Source organism: Photinus pyralis, unplaced genomic scaffold (genome assembly GCF_008802855.1).
Source record: "Photinus pyralis isolate 1611_PpyrPB1 unplaced genomic scaffold, Ppyr1.3 Ppyr1.4_LG8, whole genome shotgun sequence".
NCBI lineage: Eukaryota > Metazoa > Arthropoda > Insecta > Coleoptera > Lampyridae > Photinus > Photinus pyralis.
The window spans coordinates 34,934,408-34,957,989 of NW_022170819.1; the positions used below are offsets into that span (position 1 = coordinate 34,934,408).

The 23,582-nt window shown below is 36.8% G+C and overlaps 1 protein-coding gene across 3 annotated transcripts in view; it reads right to left on the reverse strand.

Moving 5' to 3' along the window:
• Positions 1 to 1,436: 1,436 nt before the first annotated feature.
• Positions 1,437 to 23,582, reverse strand: part of LOC116177975 — a 53,391-nt gene continuing 31,245 nt past the window's right edge. For all 3 annotated transcript variants that reach the window (XM_031497176.1, XM_031497174.1, XM_031497175.1), the window contains one exon: positions 1,437 to 1,985. In XM_031497176.1, the coding sequence (XP_031353036.1) occupies positions 1,793 to 1,985 (193 nt within the window). In that variant the 3' untranslated portion in view covers positions 1,437 to 1,792. The remainder of the gene's footprint in view (positions 1,986 to 23,582) is intronic.

Genomic DNA, 23,582 nt, shown 5'->3' on the forward strand with positions numbered 1-23,582 from the left:
CCTACGAGCATTCATCCTGGGGTTGTTTACGAGTCCTTGCACACAGTCGGTCGACTTTTGTCCGCGGATAGAGCCATAATGATTGAGATTGAAAAGTCGTTCAGGTCACAGGTGGAACTTGCTCGTGCAGTCTTTGGAGAAGAATTCTCTCGAATAGCTTTCCAATTTCGAGTAAAAAAGTTATCAGTAACCGAATGTTATACAGGCGCTGATTAGTTCGATGAGAATGTCAGGAAGGGTCCAGCAACGCTTTTAGTACGTTTCCGTGAGTTTTGTCCAGTCCAGGAGCTTTGCTTTTAGGGGTTCTTGGCTCTTGCACAAGAATATCTTGCCTAGTGACCGCCTAGTCTTATCTGGATTCCGAGTCAAATACTCGCAATCTGCACGAATGCATTTTTAGACCACGTGCGAAAACTTTGCGTGCACAGGTTCCATGGGGACTACCAGGACTAGCCCCACGGCACCTGGGTCTGCGTTCACTTACTGTCCATGTGCAGGATCATACCCTGAGGGAAGCCTTATGACTGCAATCAAATGAAGACACAGAAGAGACAAAGTAGATTGCTGTCGAGTTCTAGTTGAGACAATCAGGCGGCTGACCATACTGGATGGCAGAAAGAACTCTCGTGTTTCTCAATTTGTTCCAGGGAGAATGCGGAAGGTGCATCCGTGGACAGGACGACTAGGGAAACCTATGTGCGTGTGGACGTAAGTCCATTCTTCCCTGAAAGAGCACAGACCTCAACTGCCACCAATTTGGCTCAGATGGCAACCCTAAAAGAGCAGTAGCGTGGTTTTTTGAAGCCTAATGACTCTTTCTAATGAAACAACTGGAGAATTTTTTGAGGTGTGGTCCCACACAACACAGTCCTTACATTGGACGTCCATATTTGATCCATTTTACGTTACGACGTCCATGTAGAAAAAGTGTACGTACAGTGGACGTCCGATGGTTCCCACTTATGGAATATTTAACGGGTGGTCCATAAAATAATGACAATGCAATTATGGCGCGCACAAATTCGACAGAGCCATTTAAAAGGGCAAAGGACAGGAAGTGAATTTTTGAGTATCTACTTACATTACTTTATATCCCGCTTGTTTTAACAGTTTTTGAATAGATATCGCTTTCAAAGTAGTTGTTAATCTAGTGAAATAAAATGACTGGTAACGAACGTCCATAGGACGTACAGTAGGTACGTACGTACACTGTCCATATCGTTGACATTTGGACCTACAATGGCCGTCCATTGTACAAATTCTATATATACGCGTACTTACTATGTTGATACAGAAGGTCCATATATGTTCATACAATGGACGTTTAATGTACGTCGGTGTGTTGCGTGTGGGGTATGACTAAGGGAAAAACGGCACCAAATTCTGCCCTACTTCTAAAAGGTGTCCAGAATTGCTCATGTGCTATTAGACAAGTGTGATGTTTTGCTGAACGTTTATTGCATGACTTTAACATACCGCCGTGACATGCCGGATGCCATATTTCAACAAGTTTCAAGATTGATTGGAACCGTGACATTTTACACAGTACATCTTGACACAAAAATCACAAAACTTAAAAATTACGTACGTAAAATAAATATTGCAAAAATACCAATTAAGTAAATATGTTACAAAAATATTATACTATACAAAAATAGGAGCCGCTGTTACTTACATATAAACATAATATACATTTCGCTTGAAATAAGTACAAAGTACGGAAAATTAGAAAAAAAAACGTGTGCGTTATTGCCTCACATTCAAAATTTAGCTAATTCGTTCGCCTAATTAATTAATACGCTAAATTATCACGTATAATCGCCTGCTTCGTGTACTTGGTCTTTGTGCATTTGCCCCACCACGATCTCTTCGCGCAATACTTTTTCGGTTTCAGGACGAAACACTTGGTCTGGATTATGTTGAAGAAGAGCTTCCCGACGAGATTGGCGTCGCTCGTGTCCGCCATTTTCAGGCAAGCCCTGAAACTGAAAGGAGAGTCCTAATTAATTTCGGTTTCTGATGGGGTAATAAATATACGACAGTTTTAAATGAAAAGGCGTAAATTCTAATTATCTAGAGATTGTATTGGGCCGGTACTGCGTCCGATCGTATTCTTCACGGTAGGTGACAATTCACGCGTGTCTGCCTAACAAGAGCACGCTGAAGATTTTTATCGGCGGTATTCAAATTTTTATTAGGAAAGGAGTGGAAAAATGAGTAGTAAAAGTTCGGTTTCGGGTTACACAATCTTAAAGAAAGTTTATTTATGGCCATTATCTAAGGTACGGGTCCCGCAGAGTTTGGCCACTGCGAACTTTCAAAACGTTCCTCCACTAAGTCGGATATATTCAATATCTGTCGTCAAAGAAGGCAATTTCTAGTGTCGCTGAAAGGTGACTCCCCTTCCCTTGCACTAATAATGTTCCAAATAAAATCACCCGCGCTGGTATTCATTGAAGTCATAGCCAGTGCCAGACTGTATTATGATTGCCTATCTCGAAAAATGTGCCAGCAGAACTACTCCTTGTGCCATTTAAACTTGTGTGACAGTTAATTGCCATGGCAACAACTTGCATTTCTTCTCTTTCTTCTATTACCCTCTTCATCCGTTTTTCTCCTCTTTTCCATCGTCCAGTAGTAATTTTCTCCTTCTTTCAACCTCTGGCCATTCGTATCCGTTTTTTTCCTCCTTGGATTGGGCTATACCATGGCTACGCACCTTTACCCTCGGCCCTATTGTTCTACTCCGAAAGAGGGAGGTTGTTAAAAAATCTGAGGGTCCTCCCCGGCTGCGACTCTCTGATCTGCTGAGGTGCTATTATAACCTCACCCAGATCATCTGATCTCTATCCGGAAACATCCCCACACCAGCAGATGATGCGGACTCGCCCTCCTCGAAGCAGAGGAGAAATGTGTTGTCCTCATCTCCGGGGGCAGTGTCCAGTGACCAAGACTATGTATGACATTAGCAACAACGAGCTGGTTTTAGTCTCCTAGACGTTCCCACTCTTTTCTGAACTGCCTTTTTATCTCACACCTCCAGCTAGACTTTCTGGTGCCCCACAGTAGGGCCCCGGTCCAATTTGGGGATGTTTGGCCGGCTTTAGTGAGATGACCAGCCTCCTCGTTACTGACTACCCCTCATGGCTTGGCACCCATACTAACGTAACGCCGGTAACACGATTGCGCCTGGTTATTTCTGCCAGTTTTGGGTGGCATTACATGAGCAGGTTTCTTTCATAATATTCTTTTTCTTTGTTCCCACCATTTTCCTTTTGTGTTCACCATCGTTGACAATCATTCTTTCACAAATTCACTTTCTTCCCCTCTCCTTTCCCATTCCCTGCGGCTCTCCCCTATTCCCCACACCGATTTCATCGCCAAATGTTTTTTTAGGGGAATATTTCGCTTATGTGATGACGTCCGTCTGTCCGTCTGTTCCGCTTGCAATTCGCCGATCGATTTCTACGAGTTCAAGAATCAGTGCTATTGAATATGAGCCGGATCAAAAGTCTGGTTTTCGAATACGAGCTGAGTGGAAAAAAATTCCCCTACTGGAAATCGTGTGCGATTCTTCGTGTCTTCTTTCTTAATTCCCTTATGCGTCTACCCCATTATTTTCTTGCATCTGGTATCTTAAATAGGTACTTAAATGTTCGTACTTCCTCTACTCTTTCCTTCCACCACTTTCATTCAACCCCCCCCCCCTCACAAATCCCATTACCATCGATTAAAAATTTTAAAAAATGAGCTATTGTTTGCGTTTCGTACGTCCGTCCGTCTGTCCGGATTGTTTTCTGCGGTTTTGAACTATTTTTAGGGTCCTAGGGTCCTGTAACTTTTTGCAATCAGTACCCGATCGATACCCTCAAGGTGTGCCAGACGGCCATGAAATTACGCTACATAACTTTTACATGCGACGACAACCAATTGGGCTCAGATTTTGCATACGCATGCCTTTAGTGGTTCTCAGTAAAACTATGAAAATGTGGGGGCGAGCCGGTGGTTCAAGGTATCCTAATTAAAGGTCTTATAGAAATGAATTGGTTTATAAAAACGATAACTTTCCTACGCGACTCCTTTTCGAGATCAGTGAGTGACCACGAGGGATTGAGTTTACTTCTACTGTTTTCTACCACCCGCTGCACTCATCCGTTAACGAAATGTCTAAATAATAAAAATAATGACGGGACAACTTGTATACATGAGAATATTTCAACTTCCTATTAATCTGAGTGATTACTTCCGAATTGATTGCTTTAGTGTATTTGAATTTGTTATGTCAGTGTCTATTTCTGCTTTTAGAAGTGTATATATTTGCGTCTTTAAATGTTACCGCTTTTGAAATTTACTTGCTTTAGGTTAGACACATTTGAACAAGTTTGCGTTATTTGAAAAAAGGTTACATCTGGTCGTTTGCGATAAGAAGTCTTATCGGGTGAAATTTAATTACGGCACGTGTTCTTATCGCCGTTAGAAGAGATAACGTGTTTTACTCTGTGCGTGTTATTTCCGGCGTAAGTAGAGACTCGTTCCTTTGAATCTGGTGTTATCAAGTCTAATATTGTGATTGGCGGTGATTTTTGAAAATTCTGAAGGAGATTATCTTATAGTGGAAATGGAGTTCTCTTGGAATCAACTTAAAAACGAGGTTCCTGCTGTTAGGTATTAGTTTTGCCCGCGACGATAAACAGCGTGCAAATTTGTTTACGTAAGGTCTCGGCCTTTCCGTAATAAAGTGCGCAGAAGAAGTTACGCAACTTTAATAAAAGAAAAGTTTGTGGAAAGTTTTAAAAATTGTTTGTTTTGTATTCAGAAAAAGTTAGTACGAGTGGGAGTTACCAGAGAAACTTGTTTTATCGATCATGGTAAAGGATCTCAACGAAATGAATTAATTTCTACCAAACATAATTATCTTCCTCGACCCCTTATCGTGATCGGGTTATAGTTCCTCATTTCTCAAGAACACATTGTGAAAGGGTACTCACAAAGGGCGATTGGGAGGTCTGGAATACTGATACTGATTGGTGATGTCACAAGTTTGTCACAAAAACGGTTTGTCGGAGAAAAGTACTCACAAAGGCAAAATGAATCGTCTGGACGAGACATATCTATTGGTGAAGTCGAAGCGAATATCTTGAAAGCAAAGTGTCGGTAGAGGGTACTCATGAAGGGCAAATGGAACATCATGACGAGACATATCTACTGTTGAGATCAAAACTTTCAATGCAAATATCTTCATAACGGAGTGTCGCAGGAGGGTGCTCCCAAAGGGCGGAAAGATTGTCGCTTAAAAAATTCGCTTTATCTACACAATCTACATCCATCTTCCTCTATCACGATCTCTTTCTCCTGCTTTCCTTGTAAGTACTGTTTCTAGTCCTCCCCCACTTATGTTTTTTTCCGTTTTTCTCTCTTTAGTCTTTCTTTACTTTTATTTCTATGAGTTCTTCTTCGATTCTTTCTGTTTCTTCATCTTTTTTTTACATTTTCTCTTGTCCTTTCTTCTGTTCTTTCAACTCCTTCTCCTTGACCTCTTTCTTTTTCCATCATTGTTCTGTATCTGTTTCTCTCTGCCTCACCAACCCTTTCTTTTATCTCACCTTTCCAATTCCTTTACCTGTTTCCCTGTTATTGCCTTACACCACTCCTCTGTGCTCTATTTCTTTTTCTCTTTTTGTTCCTCTAGTCTCATTCTATAAGTCAACACAATGTCTTTGGTCCATATCTGTATCTCCCTTTGTCTTTGCGTCTCTCCATTTCTTGATTTTTTTTCTCTCTTTTAGATTCATTTCCCTCGATTGGTGGTCCGATCCTATCCTCCGTCCCACCTGAAATTCTTCTATTTCTTCCAGTACCTTTTCATTTACTATTCTATAATCAATTACTGACCTCCCTCTCTTCCTCCCATGTACGTGAATTGCTGCCCGTCCCTGTCTCCCTCCATATCTCCGTTTAATATTCTCTATCCCATCTTTTCCGTTAATTCCGATAACAATCCCCTTTCTTTGTTGCATTCTTCATCTCTTGACTTCCTATCTTGTGTTACTCTCCCATCTCTACCCATTTTCCTTCATTCCCTGTTCTGTCATTTAAATATCCCCCAATATTAGCCGCTCGTCCTCCCTTTCATCTACCATATTTTCTATTTTATTAATTACCTATTTCATTTTTTCTCTGTTGTATATATTCCTTCTCTCCCCTTCATTTTTCTTGAAGGTTTTCTTCGTCTTTCACTTTCTCTCTCCATTCCCTTATCGCTTTTATACCTGTTAGTATGAAAAACCAGCACTTATATCGTTTCCAAATTGCATCCAATCATGGAGCAAAAATGTGCAAAATTCGCCTCGGTGCGGTGGCAGCAATTTATAGAATTTGGACGTTTTTCCACCGAAATAGATCATGAAAGGTATTTATTAACCACTCTTCTTCCTCCATCCGTCTCTATCTGTTCATGTTTCAGCTTCTTTTAATTAAAAATGAAATGTTCCCCTTCCAGATGCCCCCTCTTTCAAATTATAATTTGCACTCTTCCCTCTGCCTATCCATTTACCAGGATACCCTCTGTTGAGCCAGTGACTAACAGTCATAGCGTAATGCGACGGAGTCCCAGCTTGCTGAAAGTGCAAATTTTCTTCGTCTAGGAGCATGCCCCCCTTGTCCTACACTTGACCCCAAATATCTTCCAAAAAATTCTCATACAATTCCCCTGTTAAATTTCCTTCTAGGATTATACGAGAGGAAACCACTGTGGAATTCTGGTGTACAACCTCTTGGAATTCATAGAACTCTTTTAGAATTCATGGAACTCTTTTAGAATTCATGGAACTCTTTTAGAATTCATGGAATTCTTTTGGAATTCATGGAATTCTTTTGGAATTCACGGAATACATGGGTGGAATTCATTGACTTCTTTTGGAATTCATGGAAATCTTTGGGAATTAACTTGTAATTTTTATTGAATTCATTCTAAGTCTTTTTACAAGTTATGGTTTAGGTTGTGGCTTACTTTTTATTGATGTTTTTATAATTACCTGCAATTCGTACATTTTTGGTTTGTAGATTATAGTCTTAGAATCTGACGGGTAACTGTTCATTTATTTTCTCTTACGATAAAGAAACATTCAGCTCTCATGTTACGTTCAAACAGTATGACTCAAAATTAACTAAAATATTGCGCCACTGACCTTTACAGTCATAAAAGTAAACTTTTCTCTTCGCTTTCCCTCGACGTTTCTATAAACGTGTAATGTGTTTCTATATTAGAAACATTAATGTCGACCCGGAAATTTTTCTGATAGAATGTGGCCTGTAGAATCCATAATTTCAAACAGTTCCAAGATTGGGCTACTAGTCCAAAAGTTACAGCCCTTTGAATTTTCTTTCGAAATTGGTTTCTTTTCTAGTCTGTAACTTTTTATTGAGAAGTCTGATCGAAAAAGTAGGAATTGTTTTGGATTCTACGCACCAAAATTAATAAGAAAAAGTGTTTTCTCGAGAAATTTTGGTGCAGTCGATTTTTGGTAAAAAAGGAAGGTTGTACACTGCCTTTTTTTGAGGCCCTCAGAAAAAATTGTCTCAGATCGACCCGGAAACAAATTTTTCTTATAGAATGTGGCCTGTAGAATCCATAATTTCTTATCAAAACGTCAATGACATTATTCAATTATGAGTTATTAAGGATCACTATACATTCTTCCCTTCGCCCTCATTAATCAAACACCAAATTCGAAAAAAGTATCGCTTTTAAAACTAGTGGTACAAGTATCTAACTAAGATGACATCTTTTGGCCAGAAAAAAAATTTGGTCATCAGCTGAAAAATTATTTATAGTAAGATGTTTATCCTCCCATAGTATGGTCTCTTAAATAGTTACTGGAATTCAATGGAATTCTTTGGAATTCAATGGAATTTTTTGGAACTCAATGGAATTCAATGGAATTCTTTGGAGTTCAATGGAATTCTTTGGAATTCAATGGAATTCTTTGGAATTCAATGGAATTTTTTGGAATTCAATGGAATTCAATGGAATTCTTTGGAGTTCAATGGAATTCTTTGGAACTCTTTGGAAGTCAATTGAGTTTTTTGGAATTCAACGGAACTCCTTTGCAGTTTTGGCAGTTTTTTGGAAGCCGGAATTTTTTTGGAATTCTGGAATTATTTTGCACTTTTGGAATTCTGGTGTACACATTTGTGGATTACCCCTCGGGATTATATTGATTCTCAAACATTGATTTTCTGCGGAAATTGGGACCCGAAACAGTATTCCCTGTCTATACAATTGTGTTTGCCCACAAATCCGTAGTAGAAAGTACATTCGTTGCAAAAATGTCCAGTATATTGTATACGTTTTCAAATTCGATCTCGAACAAAATTTTTCGAAGAACACAAAGGCGGAAAAACAATAGCGGAATAATAAATAACTTGAAGTGATGTTCAATCAGTTCATCTTGAATATTGATTTTCTCTTTATGGATGCTAATTATGTATACGAATCGTAATTACAGCAGTAGTTGTTTACGCATAGGAAAAAAACAATAGTAACGCCTCTGCAGACGATCCATTGTCACGCGAGCGGGAAGCCTACAAAGAAATGACCCGTACGCATATTATCAGATTGAATTGGGAAATATCTTCACACTTGGCCGCTCCCTTTCTACTTGTCAATTGTTAGAAATAGTCTACTGTCGCGCACTTGACGATTGTTTTATATATGTCCTCATTTAAATGTTTCCCTTTTCTTTTACTTCTGCCGGTCTTCTTAACAATCAAACGGACATTTTGTCGGCGAATCAATTTCTTAATTAGTAGGTCATGTAAGTAATATAAATATTTTTAAGGACGTGCTGTAACGAGTTAACAGCGCTCATATCGCCCCGGGACGTTTCGCTCGTTATTGTCGAAATATCTTTGGGACCGGTCCCTCGAAATTCTGGCGTAATTGGCTCCGATTCCGAGAGATTTACAGTACAATAATGTCCAATTAGGCGGTTGTACTGATTGACGCCGAAACAAATTTTAGGTTTACTTAACCGGTAATTTTCTGAATTAATTACAAGCCGTTCTGTGCGTCTTGCAAGGCGCGGGGTTCAATTTTCATAAAACTCATGATAAAGTTTAGCATCGAAAAGATATCAGTGACAATAAATTAGAATGTTAAATTGGTCCATCAAGCCGAATATTCGCGTTCAGGTAGGTCAGATTACTGAAATTCGACTTCAACTACTGTACCTTCGTGGAAAGCAAATACCGTGGCCATAAATTTTAATTGCGACAATTTGCAACGATTGAGATATTGGACCACTTTTAAATTTGTAAGAGAAGCATACATTTTTTTTGGAAATATCTTGTAAATGAGCTTGAATTAATTTTTTCGAATTTAAACGTGAATGTCCCATCGTTCAAAAATGAATTGCGATTTTTAGGAAATATTAATATTTGAGACCGCAAAAGTGTCACTTAGGAAACTCAAATCACCGCGAAAATTTTGCATTAGTTTAATTTTGTGGTTGAATCTCGGCTTTGGTAAAAAAAGAAATTTAAAATTTTTGAAAAAAAATTTTCTAAACATCCGCGTTTTCATATCGATCTAAAGTTAATGTACTCTACGAACCTTTAATCTATCAAATTTTGCATTCTTTCCAAAGATAACGTTATCGGGGTGGTGCAAAAGACAACCGTACCATCGAAGCGATATGTTTCCCTACTTCTAAAGGTAGCGGCATTTTCCATGGAGGGATAATATTAATTTGTCACCAGAAGATAATTTTACCCACGTCAATAACTGTAAGTTATTTTAAATTGTTTGATTTCTACAAAGTAGTGGTCGGTTATTTTTAGAAATTTGCATATGGAGTTTTGTACGAAGTGATATTAATATTCCTAAAGGAATCGACCCTTAAAAGTTATTTGCGTGAAACAGATTTTGTATTGTATTTATTGATTAGATTCGACTTTGAATTTTCAAATTTAAGAGGAGACAAGAGGCCAAACTTCCGCAATGTCAGGGGTGCAAAAACATTTTTTATTACTGAGATAGCCGTGGGCAAACAAACATTAATTTTTCCCAGTGGTGTAGAGGTTTCAAGCAAATTACAGCCGATGTGTCCCCTGATGCCTCCACAACATATCCCGCTCCTCCACCGTCGCCCCGCAAGACCTCCCGAACGACATTTCCTATTTTTGACAAAAAAAAAACCTTTCACTTCGAATGGTGCATTCTTGATCAAAAAATCTTCACGTGCCCTACTTGGCATCGCGCGTCCGCCGACATCATCGATATTTTGTTTGACTCGGATTCCTGGTGCTTGAAAACATATATTTTCGTCAAAAAAGTTTAAGGGGGGCATATTACAATACCCCTCCCTTACTATAAGGTGTGAGTGATGAAAAAGACGCCACGCGCGAAGTCTACGCCCTACACTACTTCACGGGACGACCGTGACGCACCGAAATTCGGGAAATACCGACCCCATAGCTTAAGTAACTTCCCTTCCAGGTTTCAAAGTGTTTTCTCTCATTTTTTGGGTTCTTGAGATTCTTTCGTTTTTGGGTTTATTCAGATCCTATTGCTTCGGATGCTTCTCATTCTTTACATTACCTGGGTGAGGGGACAGATTCTAAGAAAATACGGTACGCGTACAGCTGAATCATATCCGGTCGTTGATAATGAAGCTACGCATGTTGGAAAAAAATATCAATTTTGCTAATGCCTGTGTTGGGGGGGATAGCTGATTTTAAGAGAAAGGAAATTATATAATTTTTGAACCGTCATAGAGCTCAGGTCGGGACAATTAGCGTTTAGATCTCAAGTCAAAGAAACCTTAATCAAAATTAGCGCCAAACTAACCGTAAGTCAAAATTCGAAGGACTGAAAGTAATGGAATTCAAACAACCGCGCATTCGCAGTGCGGATTAAAGTTCGGGACGAATTGTAAAATAAATCTACAAGAAAAACACGTAGTTAGTAATCTCGTGGCGAACGCAAAATTTTGTGAGGAGATAAATTAGCCGGATGTTCTGCGACCTAGGTCAGAAGAGATTATCATAAAAAAATGCCATGTCATAAACTGTTTTCGTAATAAAAGTGTACGTACATACAAATTCGTATTTAGAACTATCGATAAATTTTAAAAGTACGAGCGGACTTTTCCGGTCCATAAATCAGGGTTTAGATCCATTAAATGCAAGTAAACACTCGAAAGCGAAAATTAAAAGAAACAAATTAACTCAGTGTGAGCGTGTATGACATTGAACTTGTTTGGCCTAGTGCGCTATAATAATATCTTATATTGCAATATAGAAGGTTCATTTCCCGACCATTTGTATACAAAAAGGTAATCATAAAACATATCCAGAAAACTTTTGGAGATTCATATTTTATGAGAGAGGTAGTACGGAATTGCACCATAGCGATTTTAGAAAACGCTATATTTAAGGTAACGTAATTCTTTTTACTTGTATCCGAATAACGATCGGTTCTCTTTTTTGCATTAAATTTTATTGAATGTAATAAAAAGTTTCTTAGCGAATTCGATCTTTATAACACGAATTTCATAAAAATTTCACGAATTTCATTAAAATTAAGAATTCCCCAACCACTAAAACACAAATAAATTTCACAAATATTTCATGAATTTCGCTATGCTTCCGTGGATTTCATCAAGATTTCACGGATTTCATCGAAATTTCACAAATTACATCCAGATTTCATGGATTTGTCCAAAATGTGTGCACCAAAACACAAGATTTCACTATGATTTTGTAGATTCTATCCAGATTTCACGGATTTCATCAATATTTCATGAATTTCACGAAAATTTCAAGAATTTCATCAAAATTTCACGGATTTCCCCAACATGTGTTCATCAGAACACAAAATTAATTTCACAAAGATTTCATGGAATTTGCTATGCTTTCGTGGATTTCATCAATATTTCACAAGTTTCACGAAGATTTCAAGAATTTCATCTAAATTTCACGGATTTCCCAAGGGATTTCCCCAACATGTGTTCATCAGAACACAAATTAATTTCACAAAGATTTCATGGATTTCGCTAGGCTTTCGTGGATTTCATCAAGATTTCACGGATTTGATCAAGATTTCACGGATTTCATCAAGATTTCACGGATTTCATCAAGATTTCACGGATTTCATCAAGAATTCAGCGATTTCATCGAGATTTCACGTATTTCATTGAAATTTCACGGATTTAGTCGAAATTTCAAGGATTTTCCCAACATGTGTGCATCAGAACACAAATTAATTTCACAAAGATTTCATGGATTTCACTATGATCTCGTGGATTTCATAAAGATTTCGGGGATTTCATAGAGATTTCACGTATTTAACCAATATTTCATGGATGTTATCAAGATTTCACGGATTTCATTAAAATTAAGATTTCCCCAATATGTGTACACTAAAACACAAATAAATTTCACAAACATTTCATGAATTTCGCTATGCTTTTTTGGATTCCATCAAGAATTTACGGATTTCATCAAGATTTCACGGATTTTATCAAGATTTCACGGATTTCATCAATCTTTCACGAATTTCACCATCGAAATTTCACGGATTTCCCCAACATATTGTGTGCATCAGAACACAAATTAATTTCACAAAGATTTCATGGATTTCACTATTATTTCGTGGATTTCATCAAGATATCACGGATTTCATCGAAATTTCACGGATTTCGTCGAAATTTCAGGGATTTCATTAAAATTAAGATTTCCCCAATATGTGTACAGTGTACACAAATAAATTTCACATAGATTTCACTATGATTTTGTGGATTATATCCAAATTTCACGGATTTCATCAATATTTCATGAATTTCACGAAGATTTCACGAATTTCATCGAAATTTCACGGATTTCCCCAACATGTGTGCATCAAAACACAAATTAATTTCACAAAGATTTCATGGATTTCACTATGATTTTGTGGATTTCATCAAGATTTCAGGGATTTCATTGAGATTTCACGTATTTAACCAATATTTCATGGATTTCATCAAGATATCACGGATTTCATCGAAATTTTACGGATTTCGTCGAAATTTCAGGGATTTCATTAAAATTAAGATTTCCCCAATATGTGTACAGTGTACACAAATGAATTTCACATAGATTTAACTATGATTTTGTGGATTATATCCAGATTTCACGGATTTCATCAATATTTCATGAATTTCACGAAGATTTCACGAATTTCTCGAAATTTCACGGATTTTCCCACCATGTGTGCACCCTAACACAAATTAATTTCACAAAGATTTCATGGATTTCACTATGATTTCGTGGATTTCTTCAAGATTTCAGTGATTTCATAGAGATTTCACGTATTTAACAAACATTTCATGGATTTCAAGATTTCAAGGATTGAAATTTCACGGATTTCGTCGAAATTTCACAGATTTCATTGATTTCCCGAACATGTAAACACGAAATCTCACCTGTGGTTTACCCCTTGTCTCATTTTAAATTTGTATTTAATATCTGCGCATAAATCAACTAAAACCATAGGCTCAAGTTTTGATATATTAGCATGACCACAAAAGATCCAATATCTGTAAGCATAAGGTAAGGGCATTAGAATTTGTTTTTAGGAGCTGCCTCGGTCAAATAATTTGTGTTAGAAAAAATCATCATTGCAGTGGAATTTTATTTACTACGATTGAGGATTTACAACCCCTGTATTGCAACAAATTGTTACACATGGTGGTTTCTCAAGACCCTTAATTAATTCTGTTTTTAATTCTCATATTTTGAATATTCATACTTCAACATTGACATCGATCCTCGCTCCTGAATTTTGAAAGAGGGTTTTTAATTCTGCACTTTGGAACCTAAACCATAAATCTTTCTTCAGAAACCTTGTTGAATCTTTTCGAATCTTGATCTAAACCTTTATATATAAGTATAATTTTGAACCTCAATGACATTAGAAGCAAATTTCTGATTCCCCTCATCTAGAATCTTAGCGCTTTAAATATTGAACCTTACTCTGAAAACTATGGAACTTTTTTGGGGAAAGTTCTAGTTTGGCCAACCGAAGCCTTTATAGAAGCCCATCGCTTCGAAGATCTTCCCCGCCATAGTAATGTTGTCCAGGTAGACTAAACAAGTTTTCCACGATAACTGTTTTAGCACATTTTCCATGAGACGTTCAAGCGTCGCAGGTGCGGTTACAAATCCAAAGGGCATGACTGTAAAATGCCATCCGATTGTAAATGCTATCTTCTCCCGATGTTCTGGAGCCATTTCCACTTGCCAATAACAGCTTTTTAAATCCAAAGTCGAGAAAAACTGTGTGTACCACTACATACCAAAACGCCATCTTGTACTTCGTGCACCAGAAATGCATTGTTCTGGCAGCTAAAATGCTGGATTGAACAAACGCATTGTGATATGAAGCTGTATTTTAGGGTAGTGTTCGGTTGACCAGAGTATTTAGATAATAATTAATGAACGGAAACGTTTTCGCTAATACTGTTAGATCCTTTGACGCACAACTCTTACATCACTATAATAACACACACTTAATTCTCCCCAATTAAAACAATTTTCTTTTTTCCTAGCGCTAAACCGCAAAACTGCGTGTAAGAAACCGATTCATACTTGAGCTGGCACGATCAGTGTCAATTAGGCGAACTTTGCTTGTTTCTAACGATCGTCTTTGTGAAACGTACTCTCGATTAGCTTAATCCAGAGAAGTCGGTATAAAAACGTATCATTAAAGTCTTTTATTCAATTGCTCGCCCTTTGTTAAATCCCGAACTTGACACCCGATCGCTACTAAGGATACAGTTAATTGGTCGACGCGGACGCGGCGAGCTTTTCCGTGATTTTTACGAGTTAGAAACGGGCAACGGTCCCGATAAATAAATACACGCGCGGTTAATTTATTGCTAAGGTGGTAAAGATGGGGAAAAAATTGAGCAAGGAAGTCATAAACAAGTAATGCGCGCACCCCCGTCGCGGCGCTCGACCGGAAGTATGTGATAAAGGCACAATGCGAATATAAGATTACTTTTTACTGCTTTGGCAATTTGTGTCTCTGAACTAGGAGATTTATAGATCGTCCTCCGTATGATTTATACGCGTATGCGTAAATGCCTTGAAAAATGCTGAAATGATGAGTTAGGGGTCAACTTTATTTTTCTTCTTGGCCGTCTGCGGACAATGGAGGTGATAGATTCTGATTCATTATCGCTTGTTTGAAACAGGAGGCGCGGCGACGCCGGCAATGCGACTTTATCGTCACTTCAAATATCGAGGATTGCCTCTTAAAGGATTGCTGGTCCGGATGTATTTATAGGTAAAAATTATGACTTCGCCGCAAATTTCTTTCGAAAATCCTGATTTTGTCACTGTTGTGTTTGTGACGGATACAAGAGGATTAACTGCACGTGCAGGTAAAGACATTCCTCTTCCGTAACAGCATGTAGCTGTCAGCAGTTCTTGTAACAGGTGTTGAAATTCAAGTGTCCAGTTAGTCTTTCGTTTTGTCCACGGTTTAAATTTAAATATTGCATACCCTAACGCAAACTGTAATGTAATAATATTCGTGAGAATTTACGCTTCTTCCGGAGAGAAGTAGGCTAACATCTATGAAGCAACCATCTTTAGCGTACAATACGCAAAAAAAATAAATAAATGAGTTTCCTATAACCATTGAATAATAATTCAGATTTATTATTCAATGCTATAACGAAGAACAGTCTTGAGCACCTGGCGCGAACTCACACACAGTAAGGGTGCTGTTGCAAGTTCACTTTGAAGCCGAATGTATTCCTAATAAAAGATAAGCGAAACATAATAAGGGTATGCTACGAAGAATAATAGAAAGATCGGAAGAGTCCGACGAATTTCAGGAAATCAAGGCAGCATCGAGAGAATCGAAATGTCCAAAAATTCTAAGAAAACCAAAGTTTCACAAATTATTTGAATCATGGACTTATACCTTAAAAAATTCGAATAAAGTTTGCAAAGCATTGGAAGTAATCGAAAGGTCCGATGAAAACAATTGATGAAAATGACCGAGATTCGTCGTATGTAAATAGAAGAGTTTCATAAAAATTCTGATGTTCATACTCCACGGATCTCGATATTTTAGTCTCTGGGAAAGCTTGAATTTCAAAAGAATGAACTATTTAAGAGACTTCAATTCAAGTTTTTGGATTGATAGTCAAGAATTTAGAAAGTTTGGAACTTTAGGATTCAAGATTTAAGATTTACGTTTCTTGATTCAAGGTTATAATAGCCAAAGATTCAAAATTCAATTTATTAAGAATTAAAATCTAAGTTAGAATATTCAAAGAATCAAGATCAATATAAAAATTCGGGATTTAGAAAAAAAACCTAAGATGCAGGTTCCAGGGTTTATAAGTAAAAACATCCGATTCACGCGAAATCAGAATGCTCAAAGTTTATTATTATTAGTTCGACAAGACCCAAAATTCAAGTGTCAAGATTGATGTCTATAAGATTCACATTCCAAAGTTCAGGCTCCAATGCCAAAGCTTCAGCATCCGAGTTAAAAGTTTGAATCTACGCAGCATTAAAGGTATCGTTCGAATTTCAAGTTGTGAGATTAGAAAACAACAATAGCATAAGAGACGGCTGCCTTAGTTACCATGGGTACAATAAACTTCTCCATAAATCCATGGCCTACTATTTCAAAACGGTAAAAACCGCAACTTTGGGTCTTACAAAATTTTTTTGGGCTACACCACTGGATTTTACGTAACAATATTTAAAATGGGAAGCGTTTACCTTTTTTTCTATCTCACATGGATAGTAAGATATGATAATATTCCGACAACATAATAGAGGGTGTTCCTAAATATGGTGTGAGTACGGAAGGGACTAATTCTTTGGTTTATTTTATGACTAAACGTTCATATAAAAAGGTCTGCAAACGCTGTGTTACCCATCTACAGGATGTTATAATTTCACCGTATACTTCACAATTTAAACCTTTAATTTTTTGACACTATATTATCTAAATAAAGCCAGGGCCTAGTGGACCGTTTTAAAAATTTTACTCTCATTTAGCTAATTATCGACAGTTGATTTTGATTTTTTTTTCGATAACAGTCGCAAATAGGAAAAAATTACCAGAAACCAGACAGTTTTCAAACAAATCAAAAAATCAAATGCTTATTTTGCAACCTACCAGTGGCGCACCAAAAAGAAATATTCAGAGATAGAAAATCGAGTAGAAAAAATGATATGACCAATGAGTAAATTAATCTGTGCTAAAACCTTCAGCGTAACTTTTATTTCAACTTTGAGCAAAATATTTCAAAAACTGCACCAGATATAAAGAAAACAACTTAAACAAGTATGAATTGTGCAAAGCGCATTTTTTTAACCGAAATAGCTTTTGTTTTGACATTACCAATGGATATATTTCTTGCAGACGTCTCAATAGCCCTTTGTGAGTACCCCCTTCCGACAATCCGTTCTTGAGGTATAAAGGAATATACCCGATCACGAGGTCGAGGAGGGGGGCTATGGTTAGTGGACATTAATTCCTTATAGTTTGTATAAACCAATTTATTTCGTTGAGACTTTTCATTAGAATGCCATGAAGGGTTAGAACATTTTTTTTATTCGTAAAAATGCGCTAAAAATCTTGAAATTTCAACACCCTGTAGATCAATAACGAAGGGTTTGCGGGCCTATGTTTATATGAACTGTTAGTCATAAAATAAGCCAAAGAATTAGCCCCTTCCGTATTTAATCATAGGGAACACCCTATATAATGGTTTACACAAAGTCGAAAAACTCTAAAAATCAAGATTTTGTAATTTAGGTATTGTTCGCGCTTAAACGCCCTGTAGAACATTTCAAAAACTGCTACAGATATTTATAAGCGACGAAATTTCATTTATTTACACATGGTAACCCTATACCTTGCAACTTTAGGGCACACTAAAGGTTTATACAGACCTCAAAAATGTCCTAAAATCAATATATTCAATTTTTTTATTTATTCGCAATTGGGCACCCTGTAGGACATTTAAAACTGCCACGGATGTTTATAAATGACAAGATTTCAGTTATTTACAAATGGAAATCTTGTAATCTTGTAAATACAACTATAAGACACTCTCAAAAGTCACGCAAACTCCAAAAAAGTCTACGATTTTCTAATTTAATTATTGTTCGCGGGTGAACATTTAAAGACTGCTCATCAGTTACGAAAGTTTAATTACTTAGAAATGGCAACACTGTAACATTTTAAATCGCTCTAAATGATCGCACAGACTCAAAAACGTCTTAAAAATCAGGATTCTGTAATATTTAATAATATTCGCAGTTTAACACTTTGTTGAAACAGTCACAAAATGGTTATAAATTCAGAAATCTCAATTATTTACAAATGGCATTCCTGTAACTGCAATTCTAAGCCTTCAGAATGAAGATTCAAACAAACCAAGCTAGTTACGACATCTAAGATTAATCTCGAATCTCAACTCTAGGCTTACATATTCTGCACGAGGGGCAAGTTACAAGTCCCAGGGGTGGGACTCTGCTAACAGAAACCTCCGGTTTAGAATCCATATGCGATATGTGTTTATTTATTTATTGTTGAATTTTCCATGTTGTTTAAAAATCAGAATTTTGCAATTTTATTATTATTTGCGCATAAAACGTAGAATATGTTTCTAAATCACTGAATCTCAATATTATATTATTCATTTAGAACAGATTAAGAAAATATAAGCTTCCAAAATAACAAAGAAATGCAGAATAATAAGGAAATGTGTATACTATTTGACTACTAGGAAGTAAACTGCAAAGGCAGTAAAACAATACTAAGCACATTGTTGACAAGGTGGACGCCTAAGCATTTCCTGCATACTAACGTAATTAACGTAGGCTAAGGAAGTAATATCTGTGAAATAAATAGCATGTGAACGCTTACAACAAATATTATCAGTTAACAATTGTCGGACGTTCGGTAAAGTATCTGATTTGAGATGTACGATAATCCCCGACCGAATCCACGACATAGGGTACCTAGGCACCTGCAAAATAGCAAAGCTCCACCACAACATTACGACTGGTATTTGACGCCTCGGCCACTTCCAGTTCAAGAAAAAGCCTGAACGAGATGACGCTGACTGGTCCAAAACTATAAGACAATTTGTGCGGAAATGGGGAAATAAAAACCTCCAGCTTAACGGCATAATGTAAAGTGGCCCTGATGAAGTTGAAGAAAACTTCGGTGGAGCAGTCCATGCGGCCAAGCTGTTAACAGAAACCTAACAAACCCTCAACCTCAAGACACTCAGTCCCTTCCTGGATGCAATAGGACTACTAAGAGTAGAGGGCAGATTAACGAATGCAACCTCCATGTCGACACAAGAAAAACACCTCCTAATAATTACTCCAAAAAGGCATTTGGCTACTCTAAATGGTCACACAGATTCAAAAATGCGTTAAAATCAGCATTTTGTACTTGGTTTCGCTTGAACACCCTGTAGAACATCCAAAAACCTCTACAGGATATTCAAAAATTACGAAATCTTAATTATTTACAAATGGCAACCGTGTAACTGCAATTTTAAGGCAATCTAAGGGTTGACAGTCTCAAAAATGTCTAAAAAGTCAGGATTTTGTATCTTTATTATTGTTCGTGCTTGAAAACACTGTAGAGTGTGTTAAAACTTCCACAAAATGTTCATAAAATACGAAACCTCAATTATTTACAAATGGCAACCCTGTAACCAAGTTTAAAGTGGGACACTGAAAAATGTCTTAAAAATCGGGATTTAACGTTTTATTATTGCCCCAAAGATGTCTAAAAATCAGAATTTCTATCTGGTCTCGCTTGAACGTCCTGTAGAACATTGAAAAACGGCTGCAAGATATTCGAAAAGTCCGGAATCTTAATTTTGACAAATGACAACGCAGAAAAAACATGTTCAAACGTTCTACGAGTGTCTTAAAAACCCAGAATTTTGTTATTATACATTTTTCTTGGCTTGAACGCCCAGTTTAAAAACTGGCATAAAATTTTGTAATTTTAAAATTGTTTGCGCTTAATCACCCTGTACAACGTTTTAAAACACAAAATGTTCATAAATTACAAAATCTCAATTACTTACAAATGGCAACCCTGTAACCAGGTTTAAAGATACTCTATAGGTTCACAAAATCTGTATTTGTGATTTTGTAATTTGTATTTGGTCGCGCTTGAACAGCCTTTAGAACGTCTAAAAGCTTCTACAGGATATGCGAAAAATCACGCAATCTCAATTCGTTAGAAATAAAAACGCAGTTCAAGCATTCTAAGAGTTGATATAGACTCCAAAGATGTCTTAAAAATCAGAATATTGTAATTAGATTGTTCTATGCTTGAACACCTTGTAGAAAGTTTAAAAACTGCCATAGAATTTTGTAATTTTATTATTGTTTGCATTTAACCACCCTAACTGCAATTTAAGGCAATCCAAAGGTTGACACAGACTCAAAAATGTCTTAAAAATCAGAATCTTGAATTTTTACTAGTGTTCGGGCTTGAACACCCTGTAAAATGTTTTAAACCTACCACAAAAGTTCATAAATTACCAAATTTCAATTATTTACAAGTGGCAACCCTTTAACTGCAATTTTAGGCCACCCTAAAGGTACACTCAAAACTTTTAAAAACCAGATGTTGTAATTTTTTGCACCCTTTGGAACGTTTAAAACCTCAGATATTGTTAATCTGAGTTTAAAACTGCCAGAGAATAATCATACATGAAAAATCTCATTTACTTAGAAATGGCAACCTTGTAAACGGAATTTTAAACATTCTAAAGGTTTGGCTAGACTACAAAAATTTAAACATCGGAGTTTAGTACATATTGTCCCGGCCTGAACACTCCGTAGGCCGTTATGAATGGCAACCCTGTAAACGCACTCTAAAAGACCACAATATAAACTTCACAAATTTCATAAGATTTTGTAATATTATTTTTCTTCTTCTTATAAAACAGGTTCATAAATTACAAACTCTCATTACTTAAAAATGGCAACCCTGTAAATTACGTTTTTAAGCCACTTTTAAAAGTTCACACAGATAAATGTCTTAAAAATCAGTATTTTGTAATAATATATTTGGTCTTTGGCGTATTTTATGACTAAAAGTGCATATAAACATAGGTCTGCAAAGGCTTCGTTACTGGTCTACAGGGTGTTAAAATTTCAAGGTTGTTTAGGATTTTTTTATATTCTATGCAGCTTTTGAGATTTTTTTTCAAATTTGAAATACGCATTGTAAAATATGAATTTGATTTTCTGAGTTGTTTGGTCTCTTGAATTTTTTTGTATTTGCGACCGTTGTCGATACAAAAATAAAAATCAATTTTTGATAATTAGCTGAACGAAAGAAAACTTTGAAAATGGTCCAGTTGGTTCTGGCCTTATCTGGATAATATCTTGTTTTTATTAGTTTTGACAGTTGGCATTTTGAATTGTACCTTGTGTTTGCATATGATTATAAATGTAAGGTTTAAAGGTCGCAATATTATAACACCCTGTAGATAGGTAACGAAGCGTTTGCGGACCTACGTTTATGTGAACTTTTAGTCATAAAATAAGTCAGAGAATTAGTCCCTTCCGTATTTCCCTTCCGTGTTTACATCATATCTAGGAACACCCTGTACAAACAAATAGATCCACGTTGTTTTTAGAAGCCTCAGATCAGAAATTAATTCTACAACCAAAAATCTGACAAAATACGTGAGATAAAAATGGTTTTGGAGAATTTCCAACATTCGAAAACTAAACGGTTTGGATTTTCAAAAACTTCTTTAGACGCAAGGTTGTAGAAACTGGTTCAAAGCACCACTCTCTCCGCACAGAGGATTTTCTATGATGCTTGGGGGACCTGTGCCAGAAGAAAAATATTTTATTTATTTTTAACTTTTCCGCATATCTCGAAAAGGGAGAGGGTGCTCGCAAAGGGAATCTGATAGATATCTACGACATGCATGATGCATCCTTCGGTAGGGTTAAAGCTTCAACTGTGAATATCTCGAAAACGGCTTGTCAGAAGAGCGTACTTACAAATGATGCATGTTTGATACCAAGGTGTTCGGATTGTCTCATAGATAAACCTTATTAATATTGTAGACACAGCACCCAGAAATCCATGGGGATAGAAGAACAAAATTTCAATTTTAAAAGGGTAGCAGCCCTTTCGTGTTAGCTTTAGGTATTAGCTTTGTCCAAACAATTCCTTCAGTTGTATAACATTTCGATATGATCTCTTAATGAGATAATCCAAAACATTCCCACCTCTTGATGCCGCCACATCCCGCACTAATAAAATTAAATCAAATTACTTTGACTCCGGTACCGAAAGCGACCGATAACGATCGCCTAATGCCCGTTTTGTGGAACTTAAAGGACGTCTTCGAGAGCCGAGAAGAATAAACTGTAAACATTAAGTCAACTTTCCTCAGGTACCTACCATTTTGACATCTCTAAAGAATACCAGCGGTAAATCAAACAAATCGGGACAAAGGCATTTCTGGTCTGAAAAAGTTACAAACGGTCCGATGAAATGGCCTTTGTCAAATTCGTCTCGCGATGAAGTGTATGGTTTCCGCACAAGTGCGTAAAAAAACAAACGAAAAGGGGAAGAGATCGAATTCCAGTCCGGCAGGTAAAAATGGCGATTTCGAGATGCAGTTTTAACGGAATTACGCCATGCACTTTTGACTGTAATTCGACTAGCGTTAGACGGCCTTTAAATTATTCATAAAGTAAATGTCTTTGGTGCGCTCTTACCGCCGGTATTATAGGTATGAAATTAATTCTTATATTTACGACGGAGAGGACTTTGTGAAAGCCAAATAGGGTTGGGATTATATGCGCGTCTGTGGGATGGGAGATACTAATTGTATGTGTACTTTCAATTTTTCGATTCTTACGTACGTTTAATTCTAATATATGCGCTCGTAATTACTTGAAATAACACCGTGTAGGATCTTGTTTGTTATTTTGTAGCACTTTCATGCCGCGGCGATTGTGAATCATCATCTACTGGTGTGACCACTCTTTAATTAAAGCTCCGTCAGTTAGGTCTTACGTCTGTAACTTCATGTACTTACATGAAACGTACAGAGAGAAAGGATTCTTAAATTCTTCTCAAAACAATAGTTCCACCCAGAAAAACCTTTGGCTGTTTTCCCACCGAAATAAATGTTGAATAACAATATTGACTCATAATTCAGGTAGTTTGGATCAAGACAAGGTCAGATTCCACAGAACGCGAAAAATGATGTGATTTGGAATATCAAACTTATCGTTTTTAGGCTCAAAAAAGTTTGTAAATGCAAAAGATTTGGCTTGTACCTATCCTTTGTCTGAAACTTTCAAAACGCGTGCTGCCAAATCTGTTCTATTTCTTAATCGCAGCATTGAAGTTATGAATGAATGCACCCTGGAATGCACCAAAGGATAGGATACTTAAATTTCCTTCATATATGCCAGCATTAACGATGCATTTAAAACTTTGTTCGTAAGATACTTCCACGAAAACAACTTTTCCTATTCTTTATAGTAAG